This window comes from Phoca vitulina, unplaced genomic scaffold, assembly GCF_004348235.1.
Source record: "Phoca vitulina isolate PV1807 unplaced genomic scaffold, GSC_HSeal_1.0 scaffold46, whole genome shotgun sequence".
NCBI lineage: Eukaryota > Metazoa > Chordata > Mammalia > Carnivora > Phocidae > Phoca > Phoca vitulina.
Genome location: NW_022589749.1, coordinates 10,022,910 through 10,034,696, shown reverse-complemented (window position 1 = coordinate 10,034,696; position 11,787 = coordinate 10,022,910). Strand labels below are relative to the sequence as shown.

Here is an 11,787-nt window from a genome sequence, read left to right as displayed (position 1 = left end):
TAGTCCTGAAGCCCCGGGTTCCGTTTCCAGGGCCGCCCCCAGAAACGGAGCCTGGCTCTCCGACCTCCCGAGGAGGGAAGCTGGGGATCCAGGCTTCCGCCCCAGGCGGTTGCGAGGCCGTGCGTGCTCCCCGGCCTCTGCCGCAGCCCTGCCCTCGTCTCCGACCGCCCCTCCGACCTCCAGCCTCCCTGAGTTGCCTGCCGACCTGTCCACCCCAGCAGGCTGTGAGACCCCTGGTCCTTGCAGCGTCCCCACCTAGCGACAGAGCCAGGGCGGGAGCCCTGTGAGGGAGTGCCCCGAAGGCCTGTGTGCGGAGTGGGCAGCTGAGGTTCTGCTGCTGATTCCTCCAGTGTGGAGCGAGGCCTGGTGTTCCAGATCCTCCCGCCCTCCCAGGGAAGCCAGAACTCCAGATTTCAATACGGAAACCCTTGGTTTGCAGATGTACAACCCAAGCCCGGCACAGCCGCACTCCACCCAGTCTGGGAGCTGCCCAGGTGCGAATTTTTCAATAATAATGACAGCAAACACAGAGGGCTGCTGTAAAGCACTTTATGAACGTTAACTCATTTGACTCTCACAACAGCTTTAGGAGATAGGTTCTTTCCAGGAGAGGAAACCAAGGCACAAAGAGGTCCCGTGGCTGCCCCACAGTCACACCATTGGAAGCCGCAGAATCGGAATTTGAACCCAGGCAGCCTGGCTCCAGAGTCCCTGCTCTTAAACCCCGCTGTGCTAAGCCCTCATCACCAACTAGAAGTTGCTATTGGTGGCTCACCCCAATCCCCTTTATAGACAGATGCTCTCCATCCCTGCCGTGGTGTGTGTTCCTAACTCACCTGTACTCTTCTCTGGAAGGCTCCCTTGGTCACCGGGAGCCAACCTGCCCTGGAGATGGGTATCTGGGAAGTTACTGCCACCTCCCCACTCACCCGCCCAGCGCAGCCCAGACACACCCTATAGCCTCTCTGACGCAGGGGGCAGACTGCTAGATTCATGCTCCAGAGTGTTCCGCGGGATTGGGCTGAGGCTGGATGCCCTTTGAAATCACATCTTGGCCCAGCTCCTTCCCGCCCTGTCCTTCCCTCACGCCCTTCTCCTGAAGGTTTTCCTTCAACAAACCACCTGCCGAGGAATCCCCATCTCGGGCTCTGGCTCTAACAAACCTGACCCAGGCCAGCCTGTCTGGGGAAAGAATGACGCAGAAGCTGGTGTGTCCTTTTGAACCAAGAAGTGCCTGAGGGCTGCAGGGAGTTTATTCCCGTCCCACCCAACCCAAGGAGGCAGAGCCCTGGCCTGCCATGCTACCCCCACACGGCCCGGCCTGGCTCAAGTCAGAGCGCACACATCCACCGTGGGGGGCTCCTCGCGGGTGAAGCCGTCGCCGAAGCCGTCGTCGTCCACCAGGTCAGGTTTGCGGCAGCACATGGGGCACAGACGGTTACGCACAGCAGAGGCCCGGAGCCAGACGACGAGGTTCCAGCGCTCGCCCGTGCCCAGGGGCCGAGCCCCGTGCAGCTGGCCGCCCCGGTGCAGGATGCCCTGGCCCACCACGTGCTCCACCTCCAGGGGCCTGGCCAGGGCTGAAGGCGCCTGCAGGAAGCGGGGCTCAGGCCTGGGCACTCCCGGCTGCCCCAGGCCCTGCGCCGTGGGTCACACACACTCACCTGGAAGAGGCCCCCGAAGTACAGGGCGCCCCCCGTGAAGGCCTTGCCAAGGGCCACGTTGAGGGTGAGCTCGGCGTTGTCATAGTGGCAGCCGAGCTCGCGGTCCTGGCCTGGCGCGTATTTGACCACGAAGGCCCGGTGGCTGTCGAGCCAGCCCCCACCACAGTCTGGGTATAGCAGCGCTGTCAGCGGCTGCAGGAAGCGCTCCCGCAGGGGCGTCACCAGCTGCTCGTCCAGGCCTAGCTCGTGCAGCAGCACCTGGGAGGGGGACCCGGGGGTCAGCAGGGAAACTGACGGCGCCTCAGCCTGGGTCCCTGCGGGAGTCTCTTGCCAAGGACACTGTTACTTGCAGGTACCAGCTTCAGAATAATCCTACCATGACCTCATTTTACAGACGGGGAGACCAAGACCCCAACAGGCCCCAACAGCTCTTCTCCAGCACCGCAGACACGTCCCCCCAGCCCCCGCCGTCCCTGCCTCACCCACCCCGTAATTGTTCATGGTGTTGGGTCTTCCCTTGGGCATGTCTGACTGCTCGAAGTGCTCCAGCTCCTGCAGCAGGGCCTGGCAGAACGGTGCCGTGAGCACCGGCAGCCGGTAGATACGCTTCGCCCCTGCGAAGGTAAGGACAGTGTGGGCCTGCGTCCTCGTGAGCTCTGTGAGCCCGAGCATGCTGTGTCACTTCCCTCGGCCTCAGTTTCCTCACCTGTACGATGGGGACAACGTGGGTACTCACCTGTCAGGGCTGTTGTGACCACTAATGACATACTGTGTGGGCAGCAGGAAGGCCTATTCCTGGGCCCCCTCATTTGTCCCTGGAGCCTCTCATCCTGCTTCCACAGGCGCCCACACGTCTAGCCTCTAGACTCCGATGTGAGTTTTGATGAGGCCCAGAGATGGGAAGGGATTAGCCCAATGACACCCAGCAGGCCAGTGATGGAGCCAAGCGGGGATCACAGAGCCAGCCTCAGGCTTTCTCTGCACGGCCCCCCATGAGCCATCAACATTTGCACCCCAACTGAAGTGCCCCTTGGAGCCTCTGTTCCCCACACAGGAAGGTTGAGGAGGGCTGCTCCTTCTTGCTGGGCCCTGTTAGGTAGAAGCCAGGCTCAGATCAGAAATGCACACATTTCTTGGAAGATGCACCAACGCCCTGGGGTGCGGGGTTCGTGTGGCCCCCACACTTTCCACTGACACACAGCCCAGCCCCACCCAGACAACCTTCACACAATCTCCACTGATGGGAAGTGGGTGGCAATGAGGAGGAGTCCCTCCAGGCTAGGAGGGACAGTCTCATTCACCTTCCATCCTGTGCCTCACAAGAGAACACAAGCTTCATAAAGGGAGGAACACTGTACACCTGTCTCCCCACGGGACCCCCAGACCGAGGAATAACAGTAACAGTAAGATAAGGAAACCTTTCCTGAGCGCTGTGCACCCAGCCTATTAGGCACATAACCTCAGTTAATCACACTTTAGGAGATGGGTATTACTAGTTCTCTCCTTTCACAGATGGTGACACTGAGGCAGAGGGATTAAGGAACTTGGAAGGGCTGGCACTTCCTGCTGGGTTTAGCCAGCGGGAGATCCCAGCAGGAGATCCAAAGGCAGGAGAGATGGGGCATCTGAGCTTGGCTTTGTGCCTCTGCTCAGGGCCACAGCAGTTACCTGGCAGCCCCTCTCCCACAACTCCAGTCATGGCAGGTTCAAGAAACTTCACTCTTGCCCACTTCTCCAGGTCAAGGGATAGGAACTGTCTCTCCCCAGCCTGCTGTTAGTCCTGGGCTGGGGGATTTGGGGTGGGTCCTTCACCATCATGCACATCTGTCTTAGTTTTCCCTTTGTTAAGTTCTTCAGTCCCCCCCATTTGGGCATGCCAGCTGGTTCACACCTGACACAGGCATTGAGTGAGTATGTGCTGGGCAAGTGAGCTAAGTGAATGCAGATGCCCTGCTCCTGGCAGGTCAGTCCCACCAGCCCTTCTAGCTGGATCTTAGAGGCAGACATGGTGGAAGGACCCCAGTCTCCCACCCCCTAGTCCTAGTCCTACTAGGTGATGGGGCCAAGACCTCACCAGACACCGTCTCCAGCCGCTGGAGAAGGCCTTCAAGGTCTGCACCCGGTGATGTGCTGTACTCAGCTGCAGCCAAAAACTCAGGGGCCAGAGCCTCATCCTGGGGGCAGAACACACTAGCTGTGAGGCAGACAGGCCCCAAGCCTGGATGCCTCCAGCTTCTTCCAGTAATCTGCCCTGCCAGGTACCTGCAGCGTGTTGTAGACATCAGGCCGCACTGGGTGGTAGGAGCTTGAGATGAGAGCTTTCCTGGCAGCCGACTCCTGCCCCAGCCGCTGCCGTCGCGCCACCTCCTGCTCAAGCTGGGTGGCACAGGGCCTAGTTACCAAGATGGGGCCTCACATCCCCTCCCCCCAAGGTCACTGTACAGAGGAGGAAACAGGCTCAGGAAGGGAGCAGGGCCTGGGTTGAGAGCCAAGTCTCCCTACACACCTGATTCTATCAGGGTAAACTGCAGGTGCCAAGCTATTAGCTGAAGGCAACTCCATCCCACTCTGGGTTGCACCATTCAGAGTCTGGCTGGGATGGGAACCCCTGGACATACCCAACTAGCTGGGCCGCTGAGGGAGGGGAGTGGAATCCCAGCCAAGTCTTGTGTTCCAGAGGCTGCAGACAGCTCGCCTAGGAAGCTTCCCCTTACTCACCCCCAGGTGGGGAAGGAGACAGAAGATGCCAGCAGCCCTGGCACCAGCCAAAGGGCAGTGGGTGAAGACATGAAGAGGCCGGAGCCCAGCTGCCCTGGGTGGGATCTCAACTCCACCTGCTGTGAAGCCTTAGGCAAGTGTCTTAAGAGGGTGAAAGGCAGACAACTTCGCATTTTCCACTTTCTCTTTTTCTGGTGCCAGGCCCCAGGTGCTGCAGTGAGGGGGCACAGGAAGAGGGCAAGGGGAGGTCTAAGGAGCCCTTCAGGGAGCTGGGACTGGCAGGCCTACGGCTGGGAAGCCCCCTCAAACTGCTGGCACCAATCTAAAGAGGAAGGGCTAGGCTGGGTGTGGAGGGGGCAGTGGAGGGTGGGGAGTGTTACCTCTCCTAACAGCTGCTGGAAGTCCTTGGGGCTGACACACCCTCGGCTGCGCAGGATCTGAGAGCAGAAAATCCAGTGAGCAAGTCACTTAAGGTCTCTGGGCCTCAGTTTCCCCTCGTTGAGATGGAGATGAGAGCCCCGACCTGACGGGGTCATTGTGAGGATGAAATTCGGTAAGTACGCTAAGCAGAGAGCATCCCCGCGCCGGGCCCTGCCCGAAGCACTTTACATGGACGGTTCCTCACTCATTCCTTACGACCGCCTCGCTAAGGAGATACTACTATCCCCACTTAAGGTGAAAAAACCGAGGCACCCAGAAATCATGTCCTCCTTGCTGTCCGATCGGAGCAGCCGGGCAAAGCGAACGGCCTGCCCGCCCCTCTCTCCGCAGAGCCAGTGGAGGCCACTCACCGGGCCGTAGTCCCGGCGCAGCTGCTGCTCGCCCCGGAAGCGCACGTGGAGCCCGTAGCGCGCCACGTACAAGTTCTCGGAGCAGAAGCAGGCGCAGCGGCAGAAGCGCCGCGGGGCCCCAGCCGTCGCCATGGTGAAGGGGCGCGCGCCGCCCCGCCGGCTTCCGCGGGAGCACTTCCGGCGCGCCCCCCGCCGAGCCGGGGCCCCGTGTGGAACCAGCGGCAAGGGTCCGTCCCGAGTTCCCGAGTGCGGAAGAGAACGAAGACTCCGCCCCAGACAACGGTCCGCGGTGGGCAGAGGTGCTCCCGGGCCGGGTCTTCTCGGCCGCCTCACAGTTTCCCCATCCACGAGGCGGGGACTAATCGCCCCTTTACAGATAGGCAAACTGAGCCACACCCTCACAGGCCGGGCACAAGTTGGACTTGGAACCCCCCAAGGCCTTTTGCTTAAATGCCACCTCCCTTTTCCGCTCGGAGCTTTTTGAAGAGGCAGCCAACGGCAGGAGGACGGTTAGAGGAGCTCTGGGGTCCGATCTCTCTCTCCAACTAGCAACTAGCCGGTTCTGTGCGTCTGAGCTTGGGCTTAGCCTTCTTCCCGGGTCCCTGTCCGGCACCCTTCGAGCCTCCGCCGCGGCCTCGGGATTCGCTGCTGAGTGCCCCGGGGCAGCGTCCACACGAAAACGCTCCGTCCGGCGTAACTTCCGGTGGCTGGGCCGAAGGATTCGGGTGTGGGCGGGGAGCGGGGTGTGGTCTGTTGACGGCCACACCCCGCACGGCGCGGTCCAAGTTCTGCACAGCCGCAGTGTGAGCTGAGTATGTTTCTTTCCGAGCGTGCTCCCGTACATCGGGGAGACCCATCGTAGCTCCTAGGTCCCTTGCCGCGGGGACCCCCACCTTGGTCCGCCATGCACCCCGCAGGTCCAGGTCTGCAAAGCCCCGGGAGGAAGCTTGGACCTCATGCTGAGATGGGGAAAACTAAGGCTGGGAGTAGGGGATGAAGTCCTGTTCCCTGCCCCCAGAATTCCGTCCCTGGCTCAGCGTGGTGCGAGGATGGGGGTGGGGAGGAAGACTGGGGCCTCAAGACTCCAGCTCTTAGCCCGGATACACAGTGACAACGAATGGTAACTCCTGTTGGCCGACTTTCACCTTCTGTCCTTTCATCCCTACAGCAAAGCTTTGAGCGAGGTAGTATGTCACTCATGTTACAGATGGAGAAACAGGCTCAGAGAGGGGCGGCGACCTGCCTGCCCCAGGGTTCACCGCAACAGGGGTTCTCTGAGGGGCTGGATTATGAGGGATTTCGGATTTTCTCTTTGTGCTTGTTAGCATTTATTTTCTTGATGCTTTCCTCCCTCCCCTCCCCCGTGTATGCACGGGTTTACACGCATTCACATTCGCAGTGAGACACATACACACTCAACACACCCTTCTGTGCTCACACACATGCACACACCATCACAAGTATGCTCATACCATTGACACACTCACACCCACTCATACACACTTCACATACAGACACAGCCACACACTCATCTATCACCCACACTCACACATTCAACACAGTCCCTGGTTCCTCCCAGTTCTGTGGGAAATTAGGCGGCGAGGCCTGCCTGTGGCTCCTACCGAAGCCCCAGGGCCCCAGAAGGAGGTGGGAGACCCTCACATCCTGTGCGACCATGCCAGGCTGCCCTCTCCAGCTTTCTCCACCAACATGTCTGAGGGTCCAAGGCTCCTGCCAGCACCTTGAGGGGCTGAGAAAAGGCTTCTGCTCTCAGGGAAAAACCTACACCAACAGCCTGATTGGTTTTCACACTGGCTGGCCAGGGGCAGCAAGACCGTCCTGAGTGTGGGAGGTTTGCATGTGAGCATGTGGAAGTGTGTTTTGAGTGACAGATAAGCTCCCTGCCCTTCTGAAGCTCAGTCAAGGTGGGGAGACAGGAGTAAGCAAGGAAATAAATACAAGATCAAGTTATTTTCATTCAGTCGTAAGTGCTGGGAAGACAAGCCAGGTGATGGGATGGTGAGTGCCTTGGAGGTGGCCGCTTTAGACCGAATGACCGGAGAAAGCCTCCCAAAGTGACATTTCAGCCGAGCTCCAATGGCTGCAGCAAGATCTGGCAGGAAAGAGTTCTAGGCAGGGGAATTAAAAGTGCAAAGCCCCTGCAGTGGGATGAGCTTGCCATGCTTGAAGAGCAGCAAGGCATACAAGAGGGCAAATCCTAGGGGATGAGGACAGAGTGGTCCTCGGGCCAAATCACTGGGCTTAGGAGACCACTGTTAACATTTTGGATTTTACTGTACATGTGAAGGGAAGCTGCCAAATCCTCACAACAAACTGTATGAGGTAGGAGTTGTCCCCGTTTTACAGAGGTGGAAAACGAAGGTCAGAGAGGTTGAATGGCCCACCCAAGGCCACACAGCTCTCAAGGAGTGGAGTCTGGAATGGAACAGGAGTCTGTTTTCTGTCTCCTTCGGTGCCCTTTCCCCTCTTCAGGCAATAAATCTAGGTTACTGGGCCACGGAGCCTGGGACCCAGCCCAAGCCTCCTGAAGGTACCAGGCTTCCCCAAGGGGGAGAATGACCCTCAGGGCCGCTTCCCCCTCAAGGACCCAGCTCCCCAGCCGAGAGCTGTGTGGTCTGAGAAGGTGTTTAAACTTTCATGGGTGTCTTGATTGCCCAGCGATAGTGAAGGGCCCTGCTCTCCAGGAAAGGATCCATTTCCCCAGTTCTGTGTGCATTACCCCTGTCTTCCTCCCCCAGAAGCCCAAGGCAGGCCTGGCACATGCATCCTCCCCCCAGTGCACACGGTTAGATTCCTCCCTTTGCAGCAGTTTGCAAGATGAACATGTTCTGCTTATCAGTTTAGACTGGCTCTCCCAGTGGTCCCCCTTCTCCTTGGAAGCAGTGTCTCCACCCCTACCCCGCCCCAGCCTGGGCTCAATCACCAAAGGGAACAACAGCAAGAATATTAATAGTACTGGATCGATGTGCTCTCAACCAGCACTGATGTGTTTTTGTTGTCTGTGTGAGGTATTATATATTTTTTAAGATTTTTTTTTAAGTCATCTCTACACCCAGCATGGGGCTCGAACTCATAACCTCGGGATCCAAGAGTCGCACACTCTGCCAAATGAGCCAGCTAGGCGGTGCTCCTGTTTGAGACACTATTAAACCTATTTTACAGATGAGGCTCAGTGAAGTACAGGGGCCTGTCTAGGGCCATAAACCTAGTAAGTGACAGGACCAGAATTACAGTACCCATCCTTCTATCTGATTCCAGAGTGTATTTGTGGGGGTGTGTATGTGTGCGTATGTACGTGTATATATGCATGTTTGCACTTTCGTATAATTCTATGTATCTATACACATTCTTTTGAATTCACACAGAGCACACTACAAAAAAGGGCACATCTCAGGGGTACAGCTGGTGAATTTTTATAAACTAGACACACCCATGTAACCAGCATCCGGATCCCAAAACAGAACATTCCAGCCCCCACCGTGTCCCTGCTCAGCCACTACCCACCTCCCAAGGCTAATCACTACCCTGACTCCTAAGAGCCAAGATTAGTCTGGCCTGCTGCTGAATTTGGTACAAATAAAATCATATACCATGTATTATTTTGTATACTGCTTCTTTGACTCAGCATTCTGTGGGTGAGATTCATGGCTATTGCCCAGCCTAGTGGCCACTCACGCTTCCTCGTGGCTGCCTAGTATTCCACTGGGGGCCCACTCCATCCACTGAGCCATTCTGCAGTTGAAGGATGCTTGTATTGTTTCCAGTTTGGAGATGTCACGAATGAAGCTGCTAGGAACACCTGTAATTTATCTATTGCAGTAAAGTATACATAATATAGAACTTACCATTTTAACCTTTTTTATAAAAGACTTTACTTTTTTTAAGATTTTATTTATTTGATAGAGAGAGAGAGCGTGCACACAAGCAGGGGGAGAGGCAGGCAGAGGGAGAGGGAGAAGCAGGCTCCCCGCCGAGCAAGGAGCCCGATGCGGGGCTCGATCCCAGGACCCTGGGACCATGACCTGAGCCGAAGGCAGCCACTTAACTGACTGAGCCACCCAGGTGCCCCCTGGACTTTACTGTTTAGAGCAGTTTTAGGTTCACAGCAAAACTGAGTGACAAGTACAGATTGACCATATGCCCCACTCCCTCCCCCCCACTATCAACATCCCTCACCAGAGTGGTACATTTGTTACACATTATTACCCAAAGTCCATAGTTTACACTAGGGTTCACTATTGGAGTTGTCTATTCTGTGGTTTTTGACAATGTAGAATGACACATATCTACCATTGTGGTCTCCTACAGAATAGTTTCACTGCCCTCAAAATCCTCTTCGCTTCTGCCTGTTCATCCCTCCCTCCTCCCCAACCCCTGGCAACCACTGATCCTTTTACCGCCTTCATGGTTCTGTCTTTTCCGGATGTCATATAATTGGTATCAGCATATAGTCTTTTCAGATTGTCTTCTTTCACTTAGTAATAGGCATTTATGTTTCCTTCATGTCTTTTAGTGGCTTGATAACTGAATAATACTATATTGTCTGGATGGACCACAGTTGATCCATCCCCCTACTGAAGGACATCTTGCTTGCTTCCAAGTTTCAGCAATTATGAATAAAGCTGCTATAAACATCCACTTGCAGGCTTTTATGTGGACATCAGTTTTCAGCTCATTTGGGTAAATACCTAGGGGCATGATTGCTGAATCATACAGTAATAGTATGTTTAGTTTTATAAGAAACCACCAAACCCGTCAAAAGTAAGTCTACTATTTGCATTCCTACCAGCAGTGAATGAGAGTTCCTGTTGCTCACATCTTCACCAGAATTTGGTGTTGTCAGTGTTTGGGATCTTAGCAATTCTATTAGGTAGGTAATGGTATCATGTTGTTTTAATTCGCAGTTTCTTAATGACATGACGTTGAGCATCATTTCATATGTTTATTTGCCGTCTGTATATCTTGTTTGGTGAGATGTCTGTTCAGGTCTCTTGCCTCTTTTTTAAATTGGGTTGTTTGGGTTTTTTTATTGTCAAGTTTTAAGTGTTTTTGTATATTTTGGATAACAGACCTTCGTCAGATAATATTTTTTGCAAATATTTTCTCCCAGTCTGTGGTTTGTCTTCTCATTCTCTCGACTGCATCTTTGCAGAGCAGAAGTTTTTAACTGTCATGAAGTTCAGCCTATCAATTCTTTCATGAATTGTGCCTTTGATGTTGCACCTAAAAATCATCTTCATAGCCAAGAAAAATCCAGATTTTTTCCTGTCTTCTAAGAGTTTTATAGTTTTGCATTTTACATTAGGTTTGTGATCCATTTTGAGTTAATTTTTGTGAAAGGTGTGAGGTCTGAGTCTAGATTTTTTTGTTTTTTTTTGGCATGTGGCTATCCAGTTGTTCCAATACCATTTGTGGAAAAGATTGTGTTTGTTCCGTTGTACTACCTTTGCTCCTTTGTCAGAGATCAGTTGACTGTATTTATAGGGGTCTATTTCTGGATGCTCTATACTGTTCCATTGATCTCTGTGTCTGTTCTTTCATCAAAACCACACTGTCTTGATTACTGTAGCCTTAGAGTAAGTCTTGAAGTCAGGCAGCGTCAGTCCTCCAACGTTGTTTTTCTCCTTCAATACCATGTCGGCTGTTTTCACACAGCAAAAATGACGGAGCCTGGATCTGGACCCAGCTCTGAGTCACTCTGACTTTTGGATAGCCTATCCAGGATACTTTCTTCACGTACAATCATATATTTGCTTTTGTTTTTGCACGAACATTAACCGACTTCAACTTTATTCTGTCCCTTGTTTTTACTCAACCCGTTTAGGAGGTCATTCCATACCTTTACATAACTTCTGTGTACAGACACGTACATACGTTCATTGTTTTCTCCCCTGCCACAGGGTGGTCTGTTGAGCCCCGCTCTGTAATGATTTGGCCAGTTCCTTATGGAAGGGTATTTAGGATATTTTCAGAGTTTTGCTACTACAGTAACTCTTTGCAAACTAGGATCTTTGCTCCCCTCTACCAGTCTTATCTACAGAAGAAATTCCTACTGGGTCAAAAAAAAAAGCTTTTTAAAATCTGAACTTTGCCAAATTCTCCTTGAAGAAGGCTGTCCCATGTGAGTGGCAGAGGCTGTTTTAAATTCAGAGTGCTTTAAGCCTTTGACTGAAGGATGGAGAGGTGAGGCTGTGTGTTGCCCCACTTGCCACCCCCTCTGACCTTGACCTATTTTCCCAGGCTCTTGGTTCAGGCCACACCCTTCGCCTAGAAGCCTGCTCACCTTGCACCTTTCCCAGAGAGCCCTGCCCAGCTCGGGTAGCCCTGCGTCACTTTCCATGCCCCCACCCAATTTTATTCCTTTATGGCACTTACCACTAAATGAAATTATTTTATGTATATACCTGTTGATTTCCTGTCTCCCCTATTCTGCAAAGGATGGGGGTTTTCCTTTTTTCACACTCAGCCATATTCCTAGCACCCTAGCAATCACTCGGTGTATATTGCTGTTTCCCCTATCCCAATCCCTACTATCCTGCTCTATTTTTCTCTATAAAATGTATTCCCTTCCAACAGATATAGTGGACTTATTT

At 54.0% G+C, this 11,787-nt stretch overlaps 1 protein-coding gene across 2 annotated transcripts; it reads right to left on the bottom strand.

Annotated features, from left to right (window-relative positions):
* Positions 1–29: 29 nt before the first annotated feature.
* On the bottom strand, positions 30–8,245 carry OGFOD2 (2-oxoglutarate and iron dependent oxygenase domain containing 2). Of its 2 annotated transcripts, XM_032431464.1 has the most exons (7): positions 5,174–8,245; positions 4,763–4,819; positions 3,927–4,040; positions 3,739–3,838; positions 2,151–2,278; positions 1,665–1,922; positions 30–1,590 (listed from the first exon to the last, which is right to left on the bottom strand). In XM_032431464.1, the coding sequence occupies exons 1-7, from the start codon at positions 5,303–5,305 to the stop codon at positions 1,327–1,329; spliced, it is 1,053 nt and encodes a 350-aa protein (XP_032287355.1). In that variant the 5' UTR covers positions 5,306–8,245; the 3' UTR covers positions 30–1,326. The 2 variants fall into 2 exon arrangements, with proteins under 2 accessions (XP_032287355.1, XP_032287354.1); XM_032431463.1 differs by having other exon boundaries at positions 30–1,922.
* Between the last annotated feature and the right edge of the window lie 3,542 nt (positions 8,246–11,787).

Coding starts and splice junctions, on each gene's coding strand:
- OGFOD2 (XM_032431463.1), bottom strand. CDS start 5,305: ATGGCGACGGCTGGGGCCCCGCGGCGCTTCTGCCGCTGCGCCTGCTTC. Junction 4,820..5,173: donor TGCGCCGGGACTACGGCCCG/GTGAGTGGCCTC, acceptor TTCTGCTCTCAG/ATCCTGCGCAGCCGAGGGTG. Junction 1,923..2,150: donor ACACCATGAACAATTACGGG/GTGGGTGAGGCA, acceptor TCCCCCTCCCAG/GTGCTGCTGCACGAGCTAGG.